The sequence below is a fragment of the Cebus imitator genome, unplaced genomic scaffold (assembly GCF_001604975.1).
Source record: "Cebus imitator isolate Cc_AM_T3 unplaced genomic scaffold, Cebus_imitator-1.0 Scaffold285, whole genome shotgun sequence".
NCBI lineage: Eukaryota > Metazoa > Chordata > Mammalia > Primates > Cebidae > Cebus > Cebus imitator.
In genome coordinates, this window is record NW_016107600.1 from 2,944,568 (window position 1) to 2,957,283 (window position 12,716).

A 12,716-nucleotide genomic window follows, 5' to 3' on the forward strand; every position below is an offset into this window, starting at 1 on the left:
GGAGGCGGAGGTTGCGGTGAGCCGAGATCACGCCATTGCACTCCAGCCTGAGTAACATGAGTGAAACTCCGTCTCAAAAAAAAAAAAGAAAAAGAAAATGCACTAATCATAAGAATAAAATTTCTGTTTTTTAAAATACATATTTTTTTAGAAAAAGCTTATTAAAAGAGACACACCTGTGATCATCCTTAAAGAGGACATATTCCTGTGGGGAAAAATAAGTATTAGAAAGGAGAAAGGGGCTAAAGTCATAATATTTTTAAAGTTTCAAAATGTAAAGGCATCCTCCAGCTTTCTTTTTGAAAATGAAGTTAGGAATTCAGAGTTAGAATAAGAAATTTTTGAGAAAATATTCAACTATAAATTAGCAAATATAAAATATAACCAGAAAATTACTACAATGAAAAAACTAAAATAGTTTTCAAAAGCATGTATTTTCCAACTTCAACAAATGTAAAACATTTAATTATTAAGCAACTATCAACATCTTCTAAGAATAAATAATTTTCATTTTACTTACATACTTCTTATATATAAAGATTAATGTGTGCTAACTATGCCCAAATAGCTAAGACTTAGAAAAAGAACACAAATATATAATTGATACAATATATAGAATACCACTTCCCATATAACACAATAGGGTTGTCCAACCCTATGTCAATGGTAAGTTGTCATTGCTCATTATGTTGCCCAGGCTGGTCTCAGAACCCTGGTCACAAGCACTCCTTCCACTTCAGCCTCCCAAAGCACTGGGATCCTCACAAAGCACTGGGATTATAGGTATGAGCCACCACACCCAGATTTGTTTTCCTCTTGAGCAAACCTTTATTGTCAATTTGTAAAGCAGCTAAACTATTTCCAAATAAACTTAGAAGATAAGCACTGGAAGAGAAAAAAATAAACTATATCATATAATATAAAATATTTTTTCTTCTCTTAAATCATTTAAGTTTCTTCTGAATTATTAAATTTTGTCAATCAATAATCTTGCCTGTTCTGAAGTGTTTTTATTGTTTAATATGTAATATTTTTACTCTGCATGACTTGGCACATTATCTCAATATGAATTCAAGAACCCCACATTCATCTGTCAATGTTAATCCTTTGGTAAATTGTTTCCTCTATCATCTTTCTTAGTATATTTCTTCTCCTCTTGCAGTAATTTTTCAATGAATTATTTCCAGGCTTTTAATGGAAACGGTAGGTGTTAGAGAACCACAGAAAACCAACTTCCTTGATCTCATCTTATTTTGCTACTTTTCATTTTGCCAATAAGTCTGTGTTCTAACATACATATTTTCTGTAAAATGCATTGAGCATTTCTGTAAGTTCAATGTGATTATCAGAGTATATTAAAACAGACTTTTATTCTTCAACCAGATTAAATGTGGCAATCAATAATAATCAATGATTAGTTGTCATTGCCCACACATATTGATCAGAATCAGCAGTTCCAAAAGAAATATTTTTTTCTATTTTTAAAAATGCATGAACACCATGAAGTCAGTTCTCCAGGAAAGATACCTTTAACCTTGTTATGTTTGATTGACTTCTAAAATTGTTTAGGTTTTCTTTATCTAGACGGAAGTAGAACAAACTTCGTTCCTTCCACAATTCTACAGTGCAGTGTTGGTTTAAATTACTAAAGCATTAGAAATGCAGGTGCAAGTGAGTGCATAAGTGAAACTTCACATTCTTGTATTTAGGGATTCATAACATGGTAAATTAGAAATTATTAATGTTTTATTAACAGCGAAATAATAAAGCATAATCTCTGAATCACTGTTATTTGTGTGTAACATACATTGTATTCATAATTATTCTTCTATTTCTGAAAAAAAGTAACACGGCTATTTTACTTACCATTAACAGTATATAATATTCTTTTTTTTCCTCTAGAATACATGAACAACTATAATAAAAGGCAAATGTACTCATTGCAAAACAATATTTAATTTGTCACCAGAAAAATTAACATAAAATAATCTCTCCGGTTAATTCAAAGCAGAAAGCTGAGATGTGAATGTAATTATCTTCAATATCACACGTATCTGAACACATGGAAGTATCTGTGTTTTCTATAATACAAATTGCTAATAAATTCCTGTTTTTAATACCAGATAAATTATAAGATAACATGTATTGCAAATAATTCCACCACACAAACCTTTGCAAAGATTATTATAACTGAGATGATTTGCTTTAAACTTGTGAAATATTTACTAGTTTCCAATTAATTAAAAGGAGTGACTGCTTCTCTGTGGGAAATCTAAGGGGATGGTGTCCCTAAGGAAAAACAGAGAAGATTAAATATATCCAAAACAGCCTATAAAACACCAGTTGATTTTTGTCTTTGTCATTTAAATAAAAGTAGGTTTATTGTTTCAAACATGATGATATAAAGCACCATTAGGTTTGTCACGTTAAACATAACCATTTCAAAATGATCATGAAGATACTGCAAATTAGCAAGTTGTTTTGGATCATAGATAACACATATGCCCTGTTGCCAAGACAATTCCTTTCGAGGGAATTTTTTTCCCCAATATATGAGTCTATCACTAGGAAAACAGCATATGAATACCTAACACATACATTATTTCTACTTAGATTTTTAAGAGGAAATTGTGTTTAAGAATAAGAGAAAAGCAGAACTTCTGCATACTATTATAAATTGACAATAAAATTTTGAATACTTTCTTCAGTGATTTGAGGATTGACATGTAAATTCAACCACTTCAGTATTACAAATGATTACATCTGTCATGTATTGAATATGTACTATGCATAAAGCACTATGCTAATTGTAGTGCATATATTATTCTATTTAATAATAGAATAAAATTCATCATAATAAGCAAGGGAGGAATAATTATGAAATTTTGCTGTTGAAAAACAGAATTAAGCAAATCATCATGCTTGTTCATACCCATGACATAGTTTAGAAATTTAGCAGACATAATTGCAATCAGATCTTTGATTCAAAGTATAGTTTGTTAACCCTTAGGACACACTTCCAATAAAACAAAGAATGGATAGATGGATGTATAGAGAGAGAGACAGAGAGAGAGAGAGACAGAGAGAGAGAGGAAGACATTTAATCATAGTACTAGCATTAAAACAGATACATAGATCAACGGAACAGATTAGAGAACCCAGATATAAATCTACGCATTTACAGCTAACTCATTTTTAACAAAGGAACCAACCACATAAAATAGAGAAAAGATAGTATTCAACAAATGGTGCTGGGAAAATGATATCCATAGGCAGAAGAATATAATTAGATTTCTCTCACTATATCCAAAAATTAAATCAAATGGATTAAAGAGTTAAATCTAAGACCTGAAACTATTAGAAGAAAACATTGGGTAAACTCTCCAGGACATTGGTCTGGGTAAATATTTTTTGCATAAGACTGCAAACGCACAGGCAACAAATGCAAAAATAGACAAATAGGATTATATTAAGCTAAAAAGCTTCCACACAGCAAATAAAACAATCAAAAAAAGTAAAGAGACAACTCACAGTATGGGACAAAATATTTACAAACAATGAATCTGACTAGGGATTAAAACCAGAATGTATTTTTAAAAACTCAAACTAGTCAATAACAAAGAATCAAAAATCTGACTTTAGAAATGGGCAAGATATCTGAATAAACATTTCTTAAAAGAAGGCAAATGACCAATAGGTATATGAAAAATGCAAAATATCACTAATCATCAGAGAAATGCAAATCAAAACCATAATGAGATATCTCATCCTAGTTAATTTTTTTTTTTATCAAAAAGACAGGGAATAATGAATGCTGTCAAGGATGTGGAGAAGGAGAAGCCCTGTTATGCTGTTGGTAGCAATGTAAATTACTACAGACACTAAGGAAAATAGTATACAGTTTCCTCAAAAACTAAAAACAAAATTGCCATATGATCCAGAAACTCCATTACTGAGTATATTTCCAAAAGAAAACAAATTAACATATCAAAGAGATAACTGCATATTTATTGAAGCACTATTCGCCATAGCCAAAGTATAGACTCAACCTGCATGCCCATCAATAGATGAATGGGTAAACATTCATCTAAACAATATATAGTAATATATAAACAATACAATATTTTCAGCCATAAAAAAAGAATGGAATTCTGTTATTTGCAACAACATGGATAGCATTTTAGGTCATTATATTAAGTGAAATAAGCCATGTACAGAAAAATATTTCATGTTCTCACTCATATGTAGGAGCTATAAAAGGGGGAATTTCATAACGATAGAGAGTTGATTGGTAACTACCAGAAGCCACAAAGGTTAGCAGGGAGGGAGGATAAAGAGAGGTTGATTAATGGACATAAATATACAGTTAAACGAAAGAAATAAGACCTATAGTTTAAGAGATCAGTAGGGTGACTAAAGTGAACAATAATCTCTTGTACATTTCAACACAGCTAGAAGAGAATAATTTGAACGTTCCAAATATAAAGAGAAGATAAATATTAAAGGTGATTAATGTCTTGATTACCCTGATTTGATCTTTACACATTACTTAAATGTATCAAAATATCACATGTACCCCAAAAATATGCATACCTATTATTTATCAATAAAAATATTTTAAGTGACAAAACTGAGTATCAACTAAGGATATTAAGGATATGCAAATTTCTTAGAAAAGATAAGGAATTGGTGAACAGTTTTATTCAAAAACAGCTAATGGGCAGTAATTTTCTATTCATTCAGTATAAATTACCAATAAACACTGGAGAAATTGCTATATATCATTAGCAATTGATGAAATGTAAATGAAAATGCACAAAAGAACAAATTATTATTTGGGTCATTATTTTGGCAAAGATAATGCATCTAACTGATAATGCCTCTTAATCTTGGTGCCACTAATGCATTTTCCATTCTCCAAGGACACTGTCCCAATTCCTAGGTGCATTACTTAGCTTTTGCTTTGTTTTGCTTTTCAGTAATATTAATTACATTTTACTTTCATTAGTTACTTTGAAGCGGGGTCACCAAGGACACTTGTATATTTTAACTTAGCTGATCCTACCTGTTATAAGTTGACCATATAAATTATCCCCAATCATGTTTGTGGTGAAACTTTTAAGGTCTCCACTCTGTATTAAGATGGTTGAGTCAGATCCTCAATTTTTCAAAAATCCATGAGAATTTCTGGGCCTTTACAAACCATTTTTAAGTTATTTCTTCTATTTAGTCATTCATATAATGCAGAAATAGTTCCTCTTAAAATTTAAATTGATATTTGTATTCATGACAAATCTTAGACATAGTAATATAAAATTTGAGATAATCTGGGTGGATTTCCACTGCTACTTTTGAGTGCAAGTTTAATGAGAAGGCATGATTAGATTATACCTATATCACTACGAATATATTCTCATTTAGTTGTGAATTGCACTGAGGGTCTGTGTCGATAAAACAAAAATTAAAGCCTGAATAACAGACTAAAGAGTAAGTATTTTCATATTTCTCGACCAAGTTGTTTTTCTTTTGTAAAATGTGGTGAAATAAAATATTTCCCATCACGTTTCTAAGCTTTCGTATGTTTGTGGGTGAGTGTGTGTATTTTAATTTGGATAGTTCACAAATCTAAGATATTAATTTTAATTCTTGAATGTCATTTTTTCCAAGAATACTAATTACAGAAGCAAATGAAAAAGTCTCCAAGCCTGTTTCATAGCAAAGTATGTGGGCAATAAGATAGTCGAAATCAATGGACATAGAAATGTGAATTTAATGTCCCCACTGCCAGCACAGAGAGGCAGACACAAACAGTACACATATGTATATACAATCTCAAATATATATGCTCCCCAACATAATGAAATTTTTTTGACATTTCACCAATAAAATATCTTGTATTTTTAAAAACAAATACTTGTTAACCATATTAAACAGAAATCAATCAGTTACACTTGCTTTAGAATTAATTTCAGAGAATGTTTCTAAGACAGTCTTCTGAGGTAGGTAACTAGAATGGCAAAAAGGTTGTTTTGCATCCTTGGATAATGCATAAAATCACCAGGGACTTTTGCTAGGGGTTACAATAGAGGATGAAAAGAAGATGACTGCAATAAGGAAGGAAGGTAGGCACTGGGAAACAACAATAATCCTGTGTTTCTCAATTTTAGCTTTTGCAGATATTTCAAGTGTGGATCTGCAGAATGGTACCAGCATTTAGAAAGAAAAAAAAAAATGTGTCCTTGAGCCTGTATCAATGTTTGTTCCCTCTGATAGTGTATAGAAACTAAATGTTGTCTCTTGTTACATAGATTCCCTCTGAGATCATTTTCTCAAAGAAAGAACCAAGGAGCAAGCTTTGATTGGAACAAACCATCTAAAAGAGTATGCTCACAAAATTATGGGAATTTCTAGCAAAATGTTCAGGTAAATACAACACCTTAGAAAATGTGTTATTAGCTACTATCTACAACTTTTTAAAGACCTCATTACCTTACACTTTTTTTTTATTATTTCTTTCACATGGTCTCTATTAGACAAAAAGTAAAGTCTTGTGGAGTTGTGAGCAGCAAAGCTGATGCAATGCCTGGTGTGAGTGACTGTATCATACTGCTCCAAATGTATTGAAGGATCAGGAAAGCCTAACACAGATTCTCCTTATTATTATTATTGAGATTAATGCTGTTATAAAGTTTTTGAAACGTATATTTTGTGAAGCATACATATATTTTCCTAAACACATATGTGTGTGTGTGTGTGTGTGTGTGTGCGTGTGTGTGTGTGTGTGTATAATTCATATTTCTATTGAATGAATACCTAGATTAAAAGTTCTCAGTTTCATAGATTTGGACTTCTGGACATTCCACTTAACAAATATTTAAAATGTTTCCATGACATATATAAGAATGTGTGTGTTTAATTTTAAGATATTAGTGTTTTGCTGACTCCATATTCTCAAAAATACCTGGTGTGGTTTATCTATTTAATGTCAGTTGCTCTGATGGTTGTTTAGTAGCCATAAATTTAATTTCTTTTTTAATTACTACTAAGAAGATCACATTTTCATGTCTTCATTGATCCTTGGATACAATTATTTCAGAAGAAGTTCTTCCATTATTCATTAAATTGGGTTTTGTCTTCTTATTGATATGTGCTAGAATTGTCTACCTGCTGGTTACAAATCCTTGGAAGTTACTGAAATGTCTTCTCCCAATTTATAGCTTATCTTGCTTAAATCAATTGTATTAAAGTATAATTTACACATTATGATGGCATTTGTTTCATGTACACAATTCTAATTCATATTTCAAATGTATACAAGTATATATACTTCTAATCACTACTGAAACCAAGATATATAAATTTCTTTCACTCCAAAATATTAGATTATGCTCTTTCCAAATTAATTCCGGGGGATCTCTCATAGTAGATTGATTTGGTTTTTTTCTAGAGTTGCATATGAATGAAATCCTATAGTATATTCTCTTTGGTCTCCACATATTCTCTCTTAGCATATGATTTTGATATTTATCTAAGTTATTATATATGTATATCAATTCTTTATTCCTTTTATTACTATGTAGTGTTCCATGTATAAATATACCACAATTTGTTCATTCATTCATCTCTTAAGATTAACCATCATCTTCTATCACATTCAATTTTTGGGTATTACGAATAAATTTGCAATTAACAAGTCTTTCTGTGGGCATATATTTGTGCTTCTCTTTGGCATTTCTCTTTTATTATTGAGACAGAGTCTCACTCTGTCGCCCAGGCTGGAGTGTGGTGGCATGATCTCGGCTCACTGCAGCCTTCACTTCACAGGTTCAAGCGATTCTCACGCCTCAGCCTCCCAAGTAGCTGGGATTACTACTTGTATGCCACCACAGCTGGCTAATTTTTGTATTTTTGGCAGACAGGGTTTCACCATGTTGGCGAGGCTGGTATCAAACTTCTGACCTCAGGAGATCCACCCACCTCAGCCTCCCAAAGTGCGGGGATTACACGAGTGAGCCACCGTGTCTGGCCTCTCTTGGTACATTTTTAAGGGTTTATTTGCTGGTAATAGATGTATTTCTAATTTTATAAGAACCAGCACAACTATATTCCAAAGTATTTTTCCTATTTCACATTCCCACAATCAATATAAGAAAATTCTAATTAACACATATTTTTCCACAATTGCTATTGTAATAATTTAAATTTTTACTATTCCAATCAATAAACATTTAGTAGCAACTTACCATTTTAGTTTTCATTTTCTTGATGACTAATTATGCTGAGAATCTGTTTATGCATTTTCCTTTGTGAAATATCTGTTCAAATTTTGTCCTTTTTTAAACATCCATTTTAGGTTCAGAGGTTCATGTGCAGGCTTGTTATTTAGGTAAATTGAGTTACATGGGGGCTTGGTGTATAGATTATATCATCACCCAGGTAATAAGCATAGTACCCCATAGGTACTACAGCTTTTTGGTACTCACCCTTCTCCTTCCCCTTACCCTCAAGTGGGCCCCATTATCTATTGTTTCCTTCCTTGTGTCTACATATATGCTCAATTTTAGCTCTCACTTATAAGTGAGAACATGCAGTATTTCATTTTCTGTTCCCCTATTAGTTTGCTTAAGATAATGACCTCCAGCTCCATCCATGTTGCTGCACAGGACATAATCTCATTATTTTTTATGGCTGCATAGCATTCCATGGTGTATATGTGCCACATTTTTTTATCCAGTCTATCATTAATGGGCAATGAGAGCCCATCATTGATACCATGTCTTTGCTATAGTGAATAGTGCTACAATAAGCATATGTGTACATACGTCTTTGTGGTAGAACTATATATATTCCTTTGGCTATTTACCCAATAATGAGATTGGTAGGTTGAATAGTAATGCTGCTTTGAATTCTTTGAGAAATCATCAAACTGCTTTCCACATTGGCTGAACTAATTTATATTTCTACCAGCAGTATATAAATGTTCCCTTTACTTCACAATTTGCCAGCATCTGTTAATTTATTTACTTTTTATAATAGCCATTCTGACTGGTGTGAGATGGTATCTCATTGAGGTTTTGATGTGCATTTTTCTAATAATTAGTGATGTTAGGTATTTTGTCATACACTTGGCCACATGTTTATCTTCTTTTGAAAAGTGTCTGTTCATGTCTTTGCCCACTTTTTAGTGAGGAGTCAGTTTTCTTGTTTGTTAATTTGTATAAGTTCCTTGTAGATTCTGGATATTAGAACTTGGTCTGATGCGTAGTTTGCAAATATTTTCTCCCATTCTGTAGGTTGTCCATTTACTCTGTTGATAGTTTATTTTGTTATGCACAAAGTCTTTAGTCCAATTAAGTCTTTTTGCCAATTTTTGTTTTTGTTGTAATTGCTTTTGGTGTCTTTGTCATGAAATCTTTGCCAGGGCCTATTTATAGAATGGCATTTTATCTTCCAAGGTTTTTATACTTTTATGTTTTACGTTTAAGTCTTTAATCTATCTTGAGCTGATTTTGGTATTTGGTATATGGGATAAGGATGGGATCCAGTTTCAATGTTTGTCTTTTTATTTTTAAAAAGTGTGTGTGGTTTGTGTGTGTATATCTGTGTGTGTATCTTGTATCATATATAGTATCATATATAGTATATATATATCACACACACACATATATAGTATCTTGTATGTGTCTCTCTCTGTTTATCATCTATCTATCTAAAGCTTTTTTTAGATAAATGCTATTTTTGACATTTACCTAAAGACCACTTACATTTTATGATTTTTTTGTTTTTCTTATTCTTTTAGAAAATTTATGCTAATGTTATTTTTGAATAACAAAACATAATTGTATACATTCATGGAATTCAAATTGGTGTTTTGATTTATATATAAAATAAGGACTGAATGATTCCTGGCCTTTTGGCTAAGATCAAGTGCAATATGGACTGATTGAATCAAACTAATTAACATACTCATTGCTCAGCTATCATTTTTTGAGTTAAGCTATTTGAAATCTACTCAATTATTTTGAAATCACTATTAGTATAGACTATGTTCACCCAGCTGTGCAATAGATCTTAAAACCTATTCCTCCTATCTATCTGCAACTTTGTACTTTTTGACCAACAACTTCCCATGTTCTTCATCCCTTCTTTTCCCCTACTCTCTGGTAACCATCCTTCTACTCTCAGCTTCTATAAGGTCTAGAGTGTTGCTTAGTTCTTGTATATCCTTGCTAATGTTTAGTCCACGAGTTCTATCCAAGTGTAATTGCCAATTATCTAGTTCTTCTTTCATTTCTGCCAATTTTTCTTGACATATTTTGATGGACTATTATTAGGTACATAAACAATCAGAATCTCTATGTTTTAGTAAATTGATCCATTTATCCATATATTTTTTTCTTCTGTATAGCTGTTAATCTACTTTGTCCAATATTAATAAAACCACAACAATGTACTTTTGATTGATTATTGTTTGCATAGTATTTCTTTTTCTATTCTTTTTTTAAAACTGCCTATGGCATTCCATTTGAATTGAAGCTCTTATATACAATCTCTGGTTGCACTACATTTAAAAATCTAATAATGTCTGTCTTAATTGGTATGTTCAGATCATTTATACTAAATGTAATTATTTACAAGTTTGGTCTTAAACCTATCATTTTATTAGTTGATTTTCATTCGTTCCCTCTGTTTAACTTCTTTTGTTTTCATTCCTTGCCTTCAATTGAATAGTTATAGTATTCCATTTTTATTAATGTGTTTTTTACTACATCTTTTCTTAACGGTTTATATTTCAGTACTTGTGTCTAGTCTAGAAATAACAAACACATGTAACGTCTCACAGTCATTCAAAATAAATATTTTACTATTTGAGGGAGAATTTAGAAAGTTTATGACTATATAGGATACTTTACTCCTCATCTTTTTATTGTTACCATTTATATTATGTATTATATTGGAAACTCCAACAGGTATTATAATTTTTATTTCCAACAGTCAGCTTTATTAGAGAACTTATGTAGATCTGGTAAATGTTTTTGCTAATTTATGGTAGAAATCAATAATTCAACTATTCTTAGTTCTCCTTCTTTGGATATTTTAGCATTATTCATTTATTTTAATAAATATGGAGTTTTTAAATTTGATATTTCAGCTTGAGTGGCCCTTGGTAAACTACATATTTTGAAGAATTAGTTAATATTATGTAATTTGCTGAACCTACATGGTTTCCAATACATTCAATTTTAACTTTTTAATATCAATGTTTTTCTTATTAATGTGACTACTCTCATATCTTATAAACTGCATCTTCTATCTTTTCAGTTTAATCTCTTAAAATATTATCAATATTACTCATTATCTTTAAAAATTATCTTTTGACTCTATTAATCTCTTGTTTTTCTGTCTATTTCATTAATTTTTACCTATTTATTTCTTTCTCCTGTTTAGGTATTTTCACTTTGAATTTTTAGATAAGATTGCCTAACTATCAAAGTAGTTATGAGAAATCACACAGAAATAACAACATTTATCTTGTTGGGACTTACAGATGACCCACAGCTGCAAGTTCTGGTTTTTATTTTTTTATTTCTGACATACATTCTGAGCATTACTGGAAACCTGACCATTATCATTCTAACCCTGATGGATTCCTATCTTAAATCACCTATGTATTTTTTTCTACGAAACTTCTCCTTCTTAGAAATCTCATTCACAACTGTCTGTATTCCCAGATTCCTGTACAGCTTATCAACAAGGAACAATACTATAACTTACAATGCTTGTGCCAGTCAAATTTTTTTTATTGGGCTCTTTGGAGCCACTGAGTTTTTTCTCCTGGCTGCCATGTCCTATGACCGCTATGTGGCCATCTGTAAGCCCCTGCATTACATGACCATCATGAACCACAGAGTGTGTGCCACCCTTGTCCTCTGCTGCTGGATCTCTGGATTGATGATCATCATCACACCACTGAGTATGGGCCTCCAACTAGAATTCTGTGACTCCAATGTCATTGATCATTTTGGCTGTGATGCATCTCCTCTTTTTAAGATTTCATGCTCAGATACATGGTTTATAGAACAAACGGTTATAGTATGTGCAGTATTGACATTCATTATTACACTAATAGGAGTGATTCTTTCCTATGTATACATTATCAAAACAATTCTCAGATTCCCCTCTGTTCAGCAAAGGAAAAAAGCCTTCTCCACATGTTCTTCTCACATGGTTGTTGTTTCTATCACCTATGGTAGCTGCATTTTCATCTACATCAAGCCTTCTGCCAAAGAAGAGGTGGCCATCAATAAAGGGGTATCTGTGCTCACTACATCTGTTGCTCCTTTATTAAATCCCTTTATTTATACCTTGAGAAACAAGCAAGTGAAACAAGCTTTCAATGATACAATCAAAAAAATTGCATTCATCTTACAGAAGTAAGAGCAAGCTGAATTTGGGCATTTAAGTGAAAATAAAAGATTAGTGCCTTTACATTTTTTCTGGAAGTCCTGACTAGTTCAGCCAGGTTAACTTTCTCATGGTCCTTTGAATATTGATTTGTGAGACTAGTTAGATGAAACCATTTCTTTCTTACCCTTTAATCACAGTCAGAATTGTTTCTATCATTAAGAAATTATGAGAATTGATTTCCAAGAAATAAAATGTTTCTTCATTTCTCACTTGGCTTTTCTAATATTATCAAGAAAGAAATTGTATAA

General features: G+C 31.5%; 1 protein-coding gene across 1 annotated transcript; it reads left to right on the forward strand.

The window, feature by feature from the left end:
• The first annotated feature begins 11,499 nt into the window (after positions 1-11,499).
• On the forward strand, positions 11,500-12,438 carry LOC108284955 (olfactory receptor 6C2-like). Its single transcript, XM_017501932.1, has one exon. It carries the CDS (start codon positions 11,500-11,502, stop codon positions 12,436-12,438), a length of 939 nt encoding a protein of 312 aa, XP_017357421.1.
• The last annotated feature ends 278 nt before the right edge of the window (positions 12,439-12,716 follow it).